The 17453-nt window shown below is 35.9% G+C and overlaps 1 protein-coding gene across 2 annotated transcripts; it reads left to right on the plus strand.

Moving 5' to 3' along the window:
* The first annotated feature begins 10600 nt into the window (after positions 1-10600).
* Positions 10601-17240, plus strand: LOC125230505. Of its 2 annotated transcripts, none has more exons than XM_048135690.1 (5): positions 10601-10673; positions 14408-14448; positions 15217-15316; positions 16713-16940; positions 17068-17240. In XM_048135690.1, exons 1-5 carry the CDS (start codon positions 10629-10631, stop codon positions 17140-17142), a joined length of 489 nt encoding a protein of 162 aa, XP_047991647.1. In that variant the 5' UTR covers positions 10601-10628; the 3' UTR covers positions 17143-17240. The 2 variants fall into 2 exon arrangements, with proteins under 2 accessions (XP_047991647.1, XP_047991639.1); XM_048135682.1 differs by having other exon boundaries at positions 10615-10673; positions 14408-14452; positions 15221-15316.
* The last annotated feature ends 213 nt before the right edge of the window (positions 17241-17453 follow it).

Below are 17453 nucleotides of genomic sequence, written 5' to 3' on the forward strand. Positions count from 1 at the left end.
GAAGCTGTATTAAACAGTCGTCCGCTCTGCGTTCTAAGTTCGGACTCCGCGGATCCTTTACCTCTTACGCCGGCCCATTTCTTGATCGGTGAGCCCTTAACGGCCCTACCGGACGTTTCTCTGATAGACGAGAACCCTAATCGTCTTACACGTTGGCGCTGGATACAGCAAGCTGTCCAGCATTTCTGGCGTCGATGGAGTCGTGAATATCTCCATCAACTGCAACAAAGTACAAAGTGGCTTCAAGACCGCGGTCCCGCCGTTCGTGAAGGTACCGTTGTTGTGGTATGCGACGACCACCTGCCGCCGCTGCAGTGGAAACTCGCGCGCGTTCATGCTGTCCATCCGAGCAGCGATCAAGTTATTCGCGTCGTAACATTGAAAAGCGGGAACACGTTGTTCAAACGACCTGTTGTGAAGGTCTGTCCCTTACCTTTAGAATAAACTTATACAATCGTTACGACTCTTAATGTTAAGTTAAATATAAGTTTCATAAAATATTTTGGTATACTTTCGTATGGTTTCTTTTTTTATTTTCTTTTAAAAGTCACTCCGTGTCTTTTAAGGTGAGCGGCATGTTCCGTCGAGGAACAGAGATTTTTAGTTTTAATTTCTTTTCTTGATATAGTTAAATAGTTATTTCATTTTCATACATACAAGGCAACACAATTTTGAAAGAATACTTTTTTCCATGTATATGTAGCACAGTTTTTTGGAGCTGGCAATTACAGAAGTCCCAAAGCGACTTTCCGGTCCGCCTGCCACGCCACCTGGCGGATATATAGAAAAACTCTCTCTTCGACCGTGCGAGCGCCATGATCTGCGCTCCCGTTATTACGAATTAAAAATAGTTATCGGTGCACCGGCGCGACACAAACGTGAAAATTGACATTTTAAGTGATATTCCGACCAGTGACCTAAGCTTCCGTTTATATGTGACAATCGTTTTAGTGTGAGGATTTTCCCAAAGTGTTTCCACGTGGCCCCACAAGCGCCTCTGGACAAATGTAAGTAGCCTCACCAATTAAACGCCGCTACAAATTCCGCCGCTTTAAATTCATCACTCGTATTAAACCGCCGTTCTTCATACAAGGCATACAATGCACGTCTTCGTTGATGTAACTCTGCAGTAGCCCACTCACTAAAAACTGATGCACCACTAACTACGACCGATTTTGAAGTAAATATTGCATTATAATGTTGCAGAAAAGTGTGAAAGAATGAATTATACATACTATTAGGACTCATATCGGAAGACAGGGAGGGTAGCGCCTGAACCAAACTTTGCTTCATTCGTTCCACGCGGTCGGATTCATTCAACCACTTTCATGATTCATTCAACCACTACACATTAGACACTCGTGCACAAGTTCGCTTAAAGAAAGCTCAATAATAAAACAACGATAGATTACGTGGTATTAGTCACTCAAAATAACTTAATACATAATCACCTTACAGCTACTGTTTCGTCACATTCACATGTACCACACCACAAGACACTCGATCTCGGCCATGTGTCGTTTTAGGTACCTAGAACTTAGAGAGTAAATATAAATACATTTTTGGGGCTGGTTTAGCCTGCTCTGGCAAAAAAAAGCTATTTATACAATAAAGCTATGTTATTTTTCTAGTAGGTAGCGTGGGTTCGACTGCCATATGGTCCGATGGGCCTGTTGTCTTAGTCATAAATTTGCGTCCGCAGAGATTTGAAGAGACATTTGGATGACCCTATTCTTAATAGAGTATTGCGTTTATCTTTTTTTTATGACACTTGACCGTGTTTAGCCGAATAGCGGTGACTGGAGGCCAGATGTGTGCAGTGTGCACGCCTTTACGAGGAAACTGTCTTGTTTTTTTTTTTTTTGAAAGTAATTTATCCTTTTCTTTACTGGGTAGTTATTGGCTTTTTATGAGTTGGGATTGCAATATGTTATGTTGTCAAAGTTACCCTGATAATTCCAGAGAAAAATCCTCTTTTTTGGGTCTCAAATAATTTTGTCTTATATTTCCGGCTAGCAATGTATCTTCGGGGAATTAATGGGTTGAGTAAGTACCTAAAGGGGTGTTATGTACATATGACTTTATAATGTGAACTTAGTATGTACATTATTATATGTTTTTCGAACTATGATATTTCGTTGCCGTCCTTCGTTATAACGGTACCAATAATATGATAATATATATTATTTAGCGCAAAGAAATAGTAAACTAAATGTTTTGCAACTGGCCAACTAAACATCGCTATCGGAATTGAGACCAACGTGTCTTCTTAAGTCTATAAAGGATGTTATAGAAACGTCGTGGCTATCACTCAATGGCTCTGCGAGTCAACCCCTTAATTCAAATTGATCAAATGAGGCGTTATTTAATATAACTTAAGATTAGATTAATTAGGACTATAAGATTAATTTAAATATAACTGAAATGGGCCGCGTGACCGGCTCTTTCAAGTAAATGTCATATATGTATAACCGCGTCTTGAGCCGATGCGGGGCTCTAGTGATAGATTTGAAATCTAAGTTAAAGTAACGGGCGTGTGATTAGATTGATGTGACATGTATGCTTTGTGGTGTGCTTATTAAATAGTAAAACATGGTCATGGTATATAATTTAGGTACAGTGTGTAGTATAAGATTAAAATAGGCATCATAAGAACTTTACCAACTTAGACATTACAATAATATTACATTTCATATAACGAATAGGTATATAGCTGAAAGTAAGGAGAATGAACACTTTTGTGAATAATCGCTTCATAAGTCACAAAAAGTAATGTCTTCCTTACTCTTATAAATACTGAAAGACGTGCATTCATATTCTTAGAAGAGGAAATGGGAATATGTACGTGAATAAATGTGAAGCAATTATAAATATTATTACATGTTAAGTGTACACTGTTGTGTGTGTGTGTGTGTGTGTGTGTGTGTGTGTGTGTGTGTGTGTGTGTGTGTGTGTGTGTGTGTGCGTGTGTGTGTGCGTGTGCGTGCGATTGTACGTTATTCAATTCTAATAAATAAGAATAAGGTGCCCTAATATCGAGAGATTGCCAATAAGGGAAACTATTCGAGTTATTCGAGTACAATATGATAAGTCGTAGACGCGTTGACGGGAAAGAAAAACGAATAGCATTCCCGTCCTTTCTTCTTTGTAGATTTTAGTATTTCATGCTTATAAATATTATAAAAAACTTGAACTGAAAAACTTGTATAACTCTGTCAAAATTAAAAACAGACAGACGGGCACAGCCGCACCATAAGGGTTCCTTTTGTATATTATTTCATCAGAAGTTTTCATACACTTATTTATCTATAAATGATAAAACTAGCTTTTGCCCGCGGCGTCGTACGCGTTAGAAAGAGACAAATAGTAGCCTATGTGTGCCATCCCTTCAACTATCTCCACTTAAAAAATCACAACAATTCGTCACTCCGTTTTGACGTGAAAGACGGACTAACAAAGAAACAAACACTTTACAATTTATAATATTAGTATGAATATTTGAAGGAATAATCATCTCACAGCATGATTACTTAGATAATTCTAGTTCAAGCATACTCATCAGCGAACAGTCTCCAACAACACTCGAAGGGCGAATAACCTCACCTCGTATAAACATATTCAGCGCAGCTCCATACATTCATTAAATCAATGTTTATCGAAGCACTTTCACACCTTGACACGTAACTTGAATTTATTTAGTGGAGGAAAGGAATACGTGAGCGAATTAGTATTTATATATACATTACTATTAAGGGATTTCAATGACACTTTCAGGTTCGACAATTTGTATAGCAGAAACGTCTGCATTGCCATATAAATGTAAAAGTGGAAAAGTACTGCCCTGGGTAAGACTTGAAATTGAGTCACCAAGATTTAAACCAAGTCAGCGAAATTTTTCACCACATTTGTATTACTATCTAAGTATTATACTCAAGTAACATCCACTTATTTACAACATATCTTACTGAAAAAATTAAAATTTAAAAAAAACCCCTAACTGCGACATAGTAGACCGATTTTCATGAAACATGGCTAAGAACACTCCCGACTAACTCAGCTTTCAGACAAAAAAAACTAAATCTAAATCGGTTCATCCGTTCGGGAGCTACGATGCCACAGACAGACACACACACAGACAGACAGACAAACAGACAGACAGACAGACAGACAGACAGACAGACAGACAGACAGACAGACAGACGGACAGACAGACAAACAGACACGTCAAACTTATAACACCCCTTCGTTTTTGCGTCGGGGGTTAAAAAACCTTAACCAAAATAATTAAGAACTTAGAGTATTATTTTGGTTACTTGGTTACTTTTTTACATCACTACACAACTAAGAACTTGGTTACAAATAAAAATTACTTATCTCATAAACCGAGGTTACTTTGATTAGATCGATTTTGATAGGAACTTCCATCAGCTGTTGCATATGTATGTGCTTTTTTCACTTTAGAAGCTATCCTTTCTTTATTATCAACGCATAGTGGCATTGGCGCTATTTTAATTAAGAGAAATATGTTAAATATTAACAGAAATCACACTTTTCTCCACGATTTATTGGCAAAAAAACTTTGACTTTACTTAGTGTCAATATAAATAATACATACAATTTTACAGTGTCTCACGTGAATCAGTTTTCGTTCATTTGATTCAGAAAAAAATATTCGGCGTGCGGATAGTGCCGGGATATATTTGCGTCGGGCACGTGGCGTCGGGGTGTCTTTGATAACTTGTATGTGGTGAATGATCAAACGTTTTCCTGTAATATAATATGTCGGTGACGTATCGAAAGCATCCAACTTCTACTTATATTTTGGAGTATCATACAACAAGTTAAGGCACAGGAGTCATATATTCCCCCCGCAGGTTCCTCACCTTGTCGTGGTGGAAGGGCTTAGTAACCGTGGCTTGGTCACCCACGGTGAAGCGAAGAGGCAACCAGGCCCCGTAGCCGAATGGCATTTCTCCGACGCCAAACGAAAGCGATACGCCGCTGGCTCTGTCGCGCCAATACGCAAGCGCGATAGAGATAGATATCTACTAGCGCTTCGTTTCGTGAGCGTTTCGTGAGCGATTGTGCCATTCGGCTAGCCACCCAGGGCCGGCTTGTTGCTGGGCAAGCTGGCCCGAGGAGCATGCTCTAAGTGTAAAGACTTGTAAAGCCGCCGGCGGGGTCGCGGATGTGAGCGCAAGTGTTCCGGTAACCCCGCCAACATGGTGGCGAGGTGGCATGTGGGGGGTTTTTAGTGGGTATGCCGTGGGCCTCAGTAGCCAATTTAGAAATTATGAGGGAACAGATGAACATACATACATACATACCGGTCAAAATCATAACCCTCCTTTTGCGTTGCCGTAGTCCCACATAACCACTAGGGTCCCCCCTCGCACCCGGTCCCCGGCACCCGGTCTCGATGCGGAATGCATCCCCCCCCCCTAAATAAAAAAAGGAGTCATACATTGTGTAAAGCCTTATAAGGGCAATAAATTAAACCAGACGAGTCTTTAGTGTGATCATTAATTAAGTGGTGTTTTTAAGTTACTCTAAATTTTCAGCCCATAATGAATTTTTGAACATTTTGCAAGCAATTTACTGTTAACATGTTTGTGATTATTTTGTATGGGAATAAAGCGCACGTTAAAAAATATACGACTTATTTTCTGATCCGATTTTATAAAAATACGGATTGTGAGTAAAAATATAGCGGCTTTAAGTTGAACATGTTTTCAATACAACTTTGATCACGTAATTTTTTTATAAGTACGTACTTTTTACATATTCCTACAAACGTTAGGATCGTTAAAATATATCTAATGTCAAACTCTGAAATTGATCAAAGTATTTTCAATTTACTGTACATTTTTAATTAAGAAAAAAATATAGCTCACTACGGAGTACAGTCAGCCAAAAAAGTGGTTTACCACTTTTCGACCTTATGTGTTTGAAATAGAGTCGAAAAGTGGTCAACCACTTTCTTGGCTGACTGTACCTATATACCTACGTATGTAGGTACTTATGTTAATATTACGTTAATAATTACATAAAATGTATATCCTGTTAATAAATTCAATAACCTAACCACAAAATTAAATTTTGAAAAAACCCCCGACCGCGACCTAGTAGACCGATTTTCATGAAAAATGGCTAAGAACACTCCCGACTAACTCAGCTTTCAGACAAAAAAAAACTAAATCTAAATCGGTTCATCCGTTCGGCAGCTACGATGACACAGACAGACACACACAGACAGACAGACAGACAGACAGACAGACAGACAGACAGACAGACAGACAGACAGACAAACACACAGACAGACACGTCAAACTTATAACACCCCTTCGTTTTTGCGTCGGGGTTATAAATACGCCAGGAATCATGGTGTTGAATTTGAAAAAAAAACTTAATACAAAATAAACAAAGGGAAAAATTAATTACAAAATTACATTTGTAGTACCTACTAGACGATGTTTAATTATTCAGATAATTCCATAAACTTGGTATAGACGACTAAGATAAGTGCCGAAAGGGTTAAAAATTGTGAAAAATATATTTTAAAAAATCCGAGTGTGGCCGCTGGTACAAATACCGCGCGTGCCGTGCCGTGCGCGTGACTAGCTCAACAGAAAACAGTGTCAAAACAGTATTTTAATACACAGGATGAAATATAAAGGACCGTTCAAATTTTGCAGACTTTTGGGGTCATAATGAACAACTTTTATTATGGGACCCATGCTGAAATCACGAAAAAAATTGGCTGTTCCATAAAATTGAGCTGCATCATGACAGTCTAAATGTATAAAACAGTCAAAGTCAAGAGTCAACAAGTTCAGCATTGGTCCCATAATAAAAATTGGTCATTATGATCCCAAAAGTCACTAAAAAAGAGCGGGGCAAATCTCGACTGAGGGGCCATTGTAATTAATCCATTTTTTCCATTATTACACTATGATGTTGAGTTCTACATGGATACACGCCTACCATATACACTCTATTTAATAATGCAAACATTGTAAAACATGGAAAAAACGTACCAGTTACATTTATTTTTTTTTTCGGATAAGAAAATGTAGAACGCTTTTCGACACCCAGACAAAAACTGTTCTAATATAACGCACATAATAATTATTATCGTTCTTTTTTTAGCCTTTCATTCTTTATTTTTTCATTCTTAGAATACAAATGTCTGTTTTAACCATAACCAGTGATATTTTCAGGAGACGGGCGTACCTAATAAAAAGAAGAAAATTAATTCACAATAAGTAATTTGAAACAGTATTTATATTTGAGATAGCAAATTATGTGAATTATGTGACCGGGATATACCTATATCCACAAAAATCAAAAAGGTAATCACGGTCTACCTAGACCGTGATTACCTTTTTGATTTTTGTGGAGCTCCCGATATTTCGACGCAGTTGCCTGCACTATGATCACGGAAAACTGACGAAGGCGGGTGGATGTCAAAGTTGCGTAGACAGCCCGCGATCTACCCTCCTTCGCGCGTGTCGGCTGTGCGTTCACTTTTAGCGTTACCACTGGTTGCATACTCGATGGTCTGTCCTTCTTCACCGGTTTTTTTCACAAAAAAAACTCAATAGATTCCAAACATTTGATAGTTTGATAGTCTGATTAAAATAACCGTTAATCATTCAAAACTCTTAATATTAAAGTCTTATATTGGTCTGGTAAGACTGAGTGTACGGATACTGTTTTCACACGATGTACTCTGCCAGTTCACTATTCCCGTCACGCTCCGCTCATCAGTTCAGGCGCAGCCAAGCTTGCTCTCAACTGTACAGCTTAATAATAAACTTTAACAACTCTAAGAACAATTTTTAATGTCGCCCGGAGTGTAATTACTATGTCACTTGTATCAGAAATTATTTAACAGGTTTCTTTTATTAAGTACCTAGTCAATTTTTTTTTTAGGAATTATTTTATCCTGACCTTTTACTACACTTACTACTCACTTAATTGTCAAAGGAAATACTTACATTTAATCTATACAACCTTGTTTTGCAATTTATATTTACATTGTTAGCTAACAAACAATTTATCCCACAGTTATATTTGGATGAATCATCAAATGGCATACCAAATTTTCGGTCCAACATGCATAAATTATTAGCGTAACCGCCGAACCTAACTATTGTCCCAAATAATAATCCACCCACACGAAATGTGCATTTGGTAAACATTGGTTTAGATTTGCCAACAACGTTTGTAGTTTTACCTACTAATCAGATGAGTATGTAATTCCAACCAGGAATTCCAAAATAGTAATCGTAGATATTATCATGCAATATTTAAAGTTAAAAGATTTATCTAATTCTTTTCCTGTGAATAATCTCAAACCGAGAACTTACTTATGAGCTTTGAAATCGATATTCGATACCGCAACAACGATATTAAAACTCAGGATACGTCATAGTCGAAGGGTATTTAAAAAGTGCAGCACTTGCCTTGTAACAAAGTTTGCAGGTGGTCTTTAATTGTATCTGCAAAATGCGCTCAAAACTAACAGTGTTGTTTGTACGTAGGTAAATAGTACATTACGCTTAAAGTACAGAAAAGAAAATTCGTAACTCGTGTCGATTTAAATTTTTGACATAGATCCCTAATGAGCTCATTACCTAACTAGTGTCATAATATAGCGCCATAATTATGTATTGTAAAAAGCTAGGAAGTATTTTGATCTCCTTATGAGTATAACCCATCTAGTAACATAATATCATTGACCGCAAAGCACATTACTCACGCTCGTGGAAAGATCCCGCCCAGTAGAAACGCCGCGGGTTCGCACTGACACTTCCCTATCAATAAAGTTTTCTAAGATATGGCATCAATAAAGATCGTAGGCCTACGCAAAGTTTAAAAATCGAAGCTGATCTATTTTTGATATTTACTCTTGAAATAAAACTATTTAGACGTGGAATCACACTCTCCTTTTTTATTCATTAAAAAATCAAAAATGATATTGGTATCTGCGGTTCCGAGAACGCACATTCATCTCGCTAAAGCTTACACTCAGTGGGAGTGAGATATTAACCCGGTTCAGCGGGACTCAAACTTTTACTTATGTAATAGGTATGTGAATATGTTTAAACCAAACTCAATCAGTTATTTAGCCGTAAAAAGGTTTTTGAAGATAGAGAGTTATTTTTAAAGTTTATAATATACCGAACTAGTCCAGGAACTATTGTGATTTTTTTTTACTTTTAAGAATATTATTATTAACAGATATTGTTACTAGAGGTAAAGCCAAGTGGCTCGGCACTAATTGTGTCGCTTAACTTCAAAACTGGGTAAATCCATTCTGCTTTAAGGTTGAATGTGTAAAAAATATAATATGATCTGAAAGATAATCAATCTTATTGCAGAACGGATTTACAAGGTTTTGAAGTTAAGCGACACAATTTCGTGCATATGACAACTGATTATGAAGTATGAAAGTGACATATTTGTTGATGTCTACGTAATTAATTTTCAACAACTCGCTCGCATTAATACTGTACGAGCAAGGTGCACAGACAGTAAGTTACGCTCACGTTATCGAATATCACAGTGACAAACTGATGGTAGCCGTATAGGTTTAAGGTAAGGGCACTGCGCCACTAATGAGGTTGAAACCGTATTAAGGTAATGCACATCTAAACTCGAATAACCTTTATCATTCGACGAAACGACGTCGTATTCGCGAAACCTGAAATTTGATTTTATGACATCATCCTGTTATCGTGCCGAGGCAGGCTGAAAACGGCAAAGTTCAGCTTCGTTATGAATTCTGTGTCATAGGCAAAATTTTATTTTCTTTATTTTCATCAAAATCTTATGGAATATTAGAACCAAACGAGCTGGGTCGTCAGCCCACTGACGCTGAATCTTTATTTTTTCTTACACGACGTGTTTTTATTAGGTAAAACTTTAACATACTAACCTACATTTGATATAAAAATTGGCCATTGACAACCACTTGAGAGGTCAACAACAGCAATGTCGTTCTCATCAGTACTAAACAGTATAATGCTTTGACAATGATAATTATTATGGCAGTTACTGTTCTTAATTGGAAGCTTGAAGTTAGGAACAAATTATGGGACGCGTCCGTGGACGCGCGTCCACTGCCACGATCTAGGTAATGAATATATACTGAATTGTGCAAACTATCAGACGTAAGTCGTGGACGACGTGGACGTGGCCTTGAGCGCACGGACGTCTGGACGTCATCTGGCGCGCTGGATGTTTTAAGACTGTGCACACTTATCAGTCGAGGTCATCAGCCGCGTCCGTGTGACGCGTCGCATAATTTGTTCCTAGCTTAAGGATTCTGAGTAGGTATTCAATAACATATTGTATTTTATTTAGTTTCAAAAATAATAACAAGATGTAGTCTATTTAGCAGTTTTAACAACTTCCGCGCGAAAATGAATTTGTTAAATGGGTAATCGGACAATTTTAGGAAAAAACGACATCATTTGAATAATGACGACCATGGCGCCATTGTTGCTTTGCTACCATAATTTCCCTGTCTAGAATTAAATATCTGTAGGCTGGTTTTGCCGCTTTATATATAAATAGAGCGCACGTAACATAAATGTATCTAGTGTGTATCATCAGAAAACATGCTTCGTTTAACAGTATTGGTTATTGCGTTAACTGCCGTGTTGGTGAGTAAATACATTTTATGAATTTTATTTTATTAAAATAAACAAAAAAATAAGGTCAGGTGGGGTAAGGGAAACATACTTCATTTTTTATATTTTACATCGAGCTCTAATCACTTTATTTAATGTCGTATATTCATCTTGACCGACACAAAGTATGCTTCTTTAAGTCTGCTTTCTAGGGCGAAATTAATTTTGAAACTAGCTTTATTGCATGTAGCTGGAAATTTATAAAATGTTTAGGCTGGTCCTGCCGTTTCCCTTTCCCGAGTTTTGGGGTAAGGGAAACAGTTCGCTAAAATCTCAAAGTATTGGTGCTAGTGTGGATTATACCGGCAATGTAAATTAAAAAAAACATCATCAATCAAATGGAGACTTTGGTTCTTTGACATATAGTTTAAAATAGAAAATATTTACATAAATTGAAATTCGGGGTAAGGGGAACATATGGTCTTGAGACAGGGGTAGTTAACTAAAAATTATAATTGTTTTTAAAGATTTTTTTTACAAGTTTTTTTCGAAAATTCAAATTTCAGTATTGCAAATTAAATAACGACTATTAATTATTAGTAATTATTTGTATTTAAAATACTGAAGCTTGGATTAATACAAAATTTCTGTTCTTATAGAATATGTGTCTCTGAAAATGTTCATGACCCCTGAAATCGGGAAAAGGAAACATATGTTCCACTTACCCCGGCTATGGTAGTTCCCGTTACCCCGGTATGTCATTTGTAGGTTGTGTTATGAATCACGTTGAATTTTCATATTTACAGCATAGTTTTCTTAAATTCAAATACGAGACATGAACATTAAACATATAAAGGAATATTTACAGATATCAAAAGTCTTCGGACATGACTTTTTGCTACCCAAATCACTACAAAAATAATACTCGTCCAACTCGTGGTCTTGTAGCACGACAACTGATTTTTTGTTTTTGTCAAGGACTCACACTCCTTAGAGTTAGCGCTATTTTTGTTTTTGTTTTGGAACTAAATCCTAGATAGTACCTTACCGACCACCAAATGACCCAGCTACAGTCTATAAATTCAGAGTTATCAATCAGTGTTTCCCTTCCCCCATAGTCCCCCTTACCCCACCTGACCTTAACGCTTTCGATTTTATTTTAAATTCATGTTGCATTAAATGTAAATATTTTCTTAATATTAAATTAAATAGTGAATAGGTATTTGTTGAAATAACGTAGAATATCTAAACCAACACCAATAAGACGTTTCAAAATTTAGCCTATGTACCTGAATTAATGGGCCGCATTTGTGTTATTTTAATCCAGAACATAAGTTAAAATCTAATTTTCTCCTGTTTTAGGATTAGAGCAATAATTTTCCAAAAATCGATTATTTGCATTTAAACTTTGATACAAAATGTTATCAAACTGGTAATAAAGACCGTGCCCTGTTTATCAAAACTTACAAGCCTTGTTTTACAAGCATTTTGCCTGTAAAATTATTCATTATTACAAGAATGTGTTTATCAAAACTTCACATGTAGACTACAAATTACAAGTGACGTTTTCAATTTTACAAGTAGGTATAATATAATTATATATTTTTACACGTGTATTCGTGATTTGTTGTTTGTTTATCAAAATATTAGGTACTTGTACAAAACTTGTATAAAATGACGCAAAAACCTTAGAGTGTCCGGAGACTCTCTATTACGTATTACAAGCTCACAAATGTCGGTTGGTTGGTGTTTTTAATTAGATATTATTTCAAAATGTGGCCAAATGATTCGAGTGACGATGAATATGGTGAAAGAACCACGGAACCAGATTTATAATAGTCTTGTTCATACAATAAATAATATATAGTAGATTATGTTAGACGGGAGCAAAATTACATATTTACAGCGAGAGCGTAAATTGAATACTGAGCACAGCGAGGGATTCAAATGTTAACGCCCCATCTCCCAAGGTGGAAATAATTTTGCTACCGTGTGCTGATTTTCATATCACCATGAGGAAATCCCAACATGAATTATTGCTTTTGTGAAAGTTTTACGCACTTAATCGACACTTTTTTTATAGTTTATGTCATGTACCTACAAACTCTTCGTTTTGTCACCTAATATTTTATACTAACAACATGAAGTCCTTGACAGAAAAGTGCAACTTTGTTGTAACACAGAAGAAAAGTAGCCTTTTCCTTGAGTGATTTGAAAATATCATTTTACAATTCTACTTCTAACGAATAGGCATTTGTCAAATTATATCAATTAGCTCACACTATATCAATAGTTATTTGTTATACAAGGGGGCAAAGTTGTATTTTAACGCCGAGTGTGGAATTAAAAAAGTAAAATACATTTGCACCTGAGTGTACCACAAAACTTTTCCCCTCACTATAGCGAGGAAACTACAACGCAAAAAATTCGTTTATCACTGCCAGTAGTTCCACAAGTGGTAAATCATGTTTATTACTAGATTCACCTACTTTTATAAATTTTAAAGCAGTTAATTTGACTTTATTCAAGGTCAAATTACTTTACCCACTAGTGGATAAAATGCGTTTTTATCCGCTGGTATTAAAGGACAAAACACGTGTTTCCGACCTAGTGAGGGGAAAAAATTTAAATGGCCATAAGTGGCGGAAAATTTCGTATGATACACGTGCGAAAAGGGAATTCGTATTTTTTTATATATATCAGGCACAGACGTTATAATATTCAGCCATGTATTTAAGTAGACTACAACCGTTTAAAAACAAAAAAAAAGTGACATGGCGAGGAAAGAACATGGTGGCAGTACATTATTTTGATTTTAGAATTTACAAGTAAAAATGTACAAGTATGTAATTTTACAAATCTTGTATTTTTTTTGACAAACATAATTTACACGTACTTGTAAAAATTTGCTTGTAATGTATAACTTGTTAACTTTTAGACTTGTAACTTTTAATAAACAGGGCACAGGTCTGACAGAAAATACTTTCAATTGACAACATTTCATATTTTCGACTACTACATTTTATTTTTTGATTTGAAAGAACTCAATATTTAAAGATACACGTATTTTTTTATTTTTCCCAAAAACTGCTATTTTAATTATGCGGAAATCCCTTTTTATTACTACTTCGAACAGAAAGAGCGTAAGTTACAAACGTCAAGACACAGCTTTATGACGTCACATGTATTGTGTTGTTGCATACACCTAAGAAAACGACAAAATCATTCCTAAAAAAAAAATTTTACAGTCAGCTTAAACAGTCCGAGATGTCTGACTGTCAAGTGTCACTGTCAACAAATATTGAATAACTACGAGATATGGAATGTAGAAGTATAAGGAGAGAAACCTGTCAAAGTAGAACAGTCGAAAATGATGTGTCAAACCCATTTACCTGCAATTGCAGCGCTACTTGGTTTTATATCTGCACTTCTGAAACTTAAAGCTTTCGCTCCTTACCTCTATCTCCATACTACTAGCGATGATAAGTGTCACAGTCAAACTCAAGTGACATCCCATCCGGAAGATTTTTCTGGTTATAGTGGCAGCTCTGAATAGTCTGACTCAACTATGTTACGTCACTTCCTCTTTAAACTATTTTTAAGAATTTTTTACTAAAAATAAGGAAAAAAATATTAAAAAATATATTTTTGTGATCTAATAGGCGTATATCTCGAAATGGTTTTCGCTTTAGGAAAATTGAAAATTTTGAAACGTTGTCAATTGCGAACCGCCGTTTTGTGAAAACACTTTTTTCTTTTGATTACAGGCCGACAAGGATGATATGAAAAAATGTATGAGGCTGCTTCATACGGTGAGTTAAAAAAGGGGGCCATGTGAATCGAAAATCCTAAGTACACGGTGTTTATTTTATATTTATCGTTACAGAGTAGGCAATAATCATTTTTTATCGATCCGATTTATAGAGTCTACTCTTATATATTTTAGTCACAAAATTTTTGTACTTGTTTGACAAGGAAATTTATATGTTTTTATCTGCTGCCACCACATCTCGATGCATCCCACACTTTCTGCATAGGAAATTATTCCTAAATGAGGTATTAGGTAGGGTTGTTGAGATTCTTAGCGTTAGGAAAGATGCGATCTCCATATTTTTAGGGTTCCGTACCAAAAAGGTACAACCATTATGATTCCGTCTGTCACGTGACTAAATATCTCGAGAACTACTAATGCTATCAACTTGAAATTTGGAATAGTTGTGAACATTGTAAACCTCTACAAGTAGAAAGTATAAATATTAATTGTAGAAAATGGCTAAAACGAAAGGGGGGCAAACTGTAAATTTCAAGTTACTATGTCAAGTGGGGTATCATCAGAAAGAGCTCAAATTGAACGTAAATAAACTATTTTTTTGTGGAAAAAAAAAAGAATTTTGACGGAAAATGTAAAACAAAATATACTTCTAGCTTCTAGTCATTAGTTATATGAGAAACATGAGATTATTTTCACTAGGTAGTTTGAAATAAGTTTGTACGGAACCCTCGGTGGGCGAGTCCGACTCGCACTTGGCCGGTTATTTTATTTAAAAAGCTTATTGATTTCCTTAATTTGTTATTTTCAGGGGTCTATGCGTTGCTGTAAAAAGGAAATACCGATGCCGAAAATAGACAGAGAGGAGCTAAAAGAATGCTTCAAGATTCCACACTCTCCCCATTCTGTAAGTAATGTAAAACAAATCTAAATGAGGTTAATTTCAAATAGGTATATGTATGTAGTTTGTAATTTCTATGCGGCAATGGCACGTTTAAAAAGGCATGGGTAGGTATAGTAAGCGGTTTACCCTTGAATCGCCGACAGACACTTGTTCGAATATTATTTCAAAGACAACGTTTCAAATAATTTCATTTCTTCGACAGTTCATATCATAGAACAATCGAAACAAGTAAAATCAAACCGTAGACTTTTATTTCGTAGATAACTTATTCCGAGTATACTTTATATCGTGGTATTTCATTTCGTGTTTTTTCATTTCATTTTGTTTTACATTAAATACAATTCATTACGCATAATACTATTTCAATTATGTTTCTTTCTAAAATTGTACAATTTGTAAACTGTTTGTTTGGTCACAGTTCTAACCTAACCCAAACCTACTCGGTAAGCTGGTCGTTTTTGTGTGTGGTCACAGTTCTAACCTAACCTAAACCTAATTTAAAAGCCATTGGTTGTAGTGTAGGTCGCAGTTCTAACCTAACCTAAACCTACTCTGTAAGCTGGTCGTTTTTGTGTGTGGTCACAGTTATAACCTAACCTAAACCTAATTTAAAAGCCATTGGTTGTAGTGTAGGTCGCAGTTCTAACCTAACCTAAACCTACTCGGTAAGCCGTTTGTTTCTGTGTGATCACAGTTCTAACCTAACCTAAACCTACTCTGTAAGCCGGTCGTTTTTGTGTGTGGTCACAGTTATAACCTAACCTAAACCTACTCTAGGATTTAAGCCAATGGTCATAGTTTAATTATGGACGTAAATATGTGATGTGCCACGATAAAATCGACAATTTGAAGTTTCCTAGAATAGAAACATCTATTAACGTGTAGTACGACAAATGAGAAAGTATTGTAATAATACGTCGAATAAATGAATTGCGATGTTTTGTAGTTCTGCTATTTGAAGTACTTTGAAACGAATCAGCGATGAAACAATATTCGTTGAATAGTATTTATAATAACTAAGAAAATTTCAAATAAATAGTAGTTGAAACAAAATTACTCGAAACAATTTTACTCGAACTAAACTTTCGATGATTTGTTGTCGATGAAATGATATTCGATGAAAAGTTTGTCGGCGAAACAAGGGTACACCATAGTAAGCATCACCACTTTCGCATTAGGTAGGTATAGTAAGCATCACAAGTAGCAGATTTGATAAGCTTAAATCGAAAAGAGATATTTATACATCAAAAAAATTGTTAAACTTAGGCATTTCTGACCACGAACTACACTAAACTAACCTTTTGGTGATGTTTCATCAGCTACCATTGACAATGCTGACTGTAGTTATTGTAGCTACTGGCTCATGATTGGGATTCATTATAATGTGCATTTTTTTTAGTGCGAGCCGGACATTTGTATCGGAAAGAAGCGCGGGTACGCCTCTGATGACGGTACAGTCGACATGGACGCATTTGAGAAGGCAGTAACGGAAGATTTTAGTAGTTCTCCTACATTGATGGAAGCTATCAAAGAAAAATGTGTCAAAGGGGACGTCAGCAAATACGGACCGCCTGATGCATGCCAGCTGGCCAAACTAAAGTTGTGCTTGCATAATACAATGATTCTAGTAAGTCTACTCATATTATGCGTTCTCTACCACACTTATAGCATGTATCATTATTAGTACAAATGGCATGTATTATTGTATGTATACAAATATAAAATTGTATATATAATAAATCACTTATTTCCAGGACTGCAAAGAATGGAGTGACGATGGCCCGTGTGCTGGCATTAAGGGCCTAGTCATGGAATGCGCTAAAGAATGAGAAATAAACAACTGACTACCATTATAGTATTTTACTCGTCAAACTGAACAGTTTCTGCAAACAGTATGCTACTTATTTTAATAAATATTTTTCTTGCTGCGAAACTTGTTTTAAAAATAAACTTTATTGTAAGTATCCTTTTAAATAAATATTTAAAAAAAAAACATTTATTGCAGACAAAAGTCCATCGGAGTTAGTCCTTATTACTAAAAAGCTAGGGTTAATATTATTTAAAACTAATAACGCTAAACTAACTAATTAAACTTAAAATTTAAAATAGCCTATGGCTCGCCACATAAGGAACTGGGGCA

Source organism: Leguminivora glycinivorella, chromosome 1 (assembly GCF_023078275.1).
Source record: "Leguminivora glycinivorella isolate SPB_JAAS2020 chromosome 1, LegGlyc_1.1, whole genome shotgun sequence".
Lineage (NCBI taxonomy): Eukaryota > Metazoa > Arthropoda > Insecta > Lepidoptera > Tortricidae > Leguminivora > Leguminivora glycinivorella.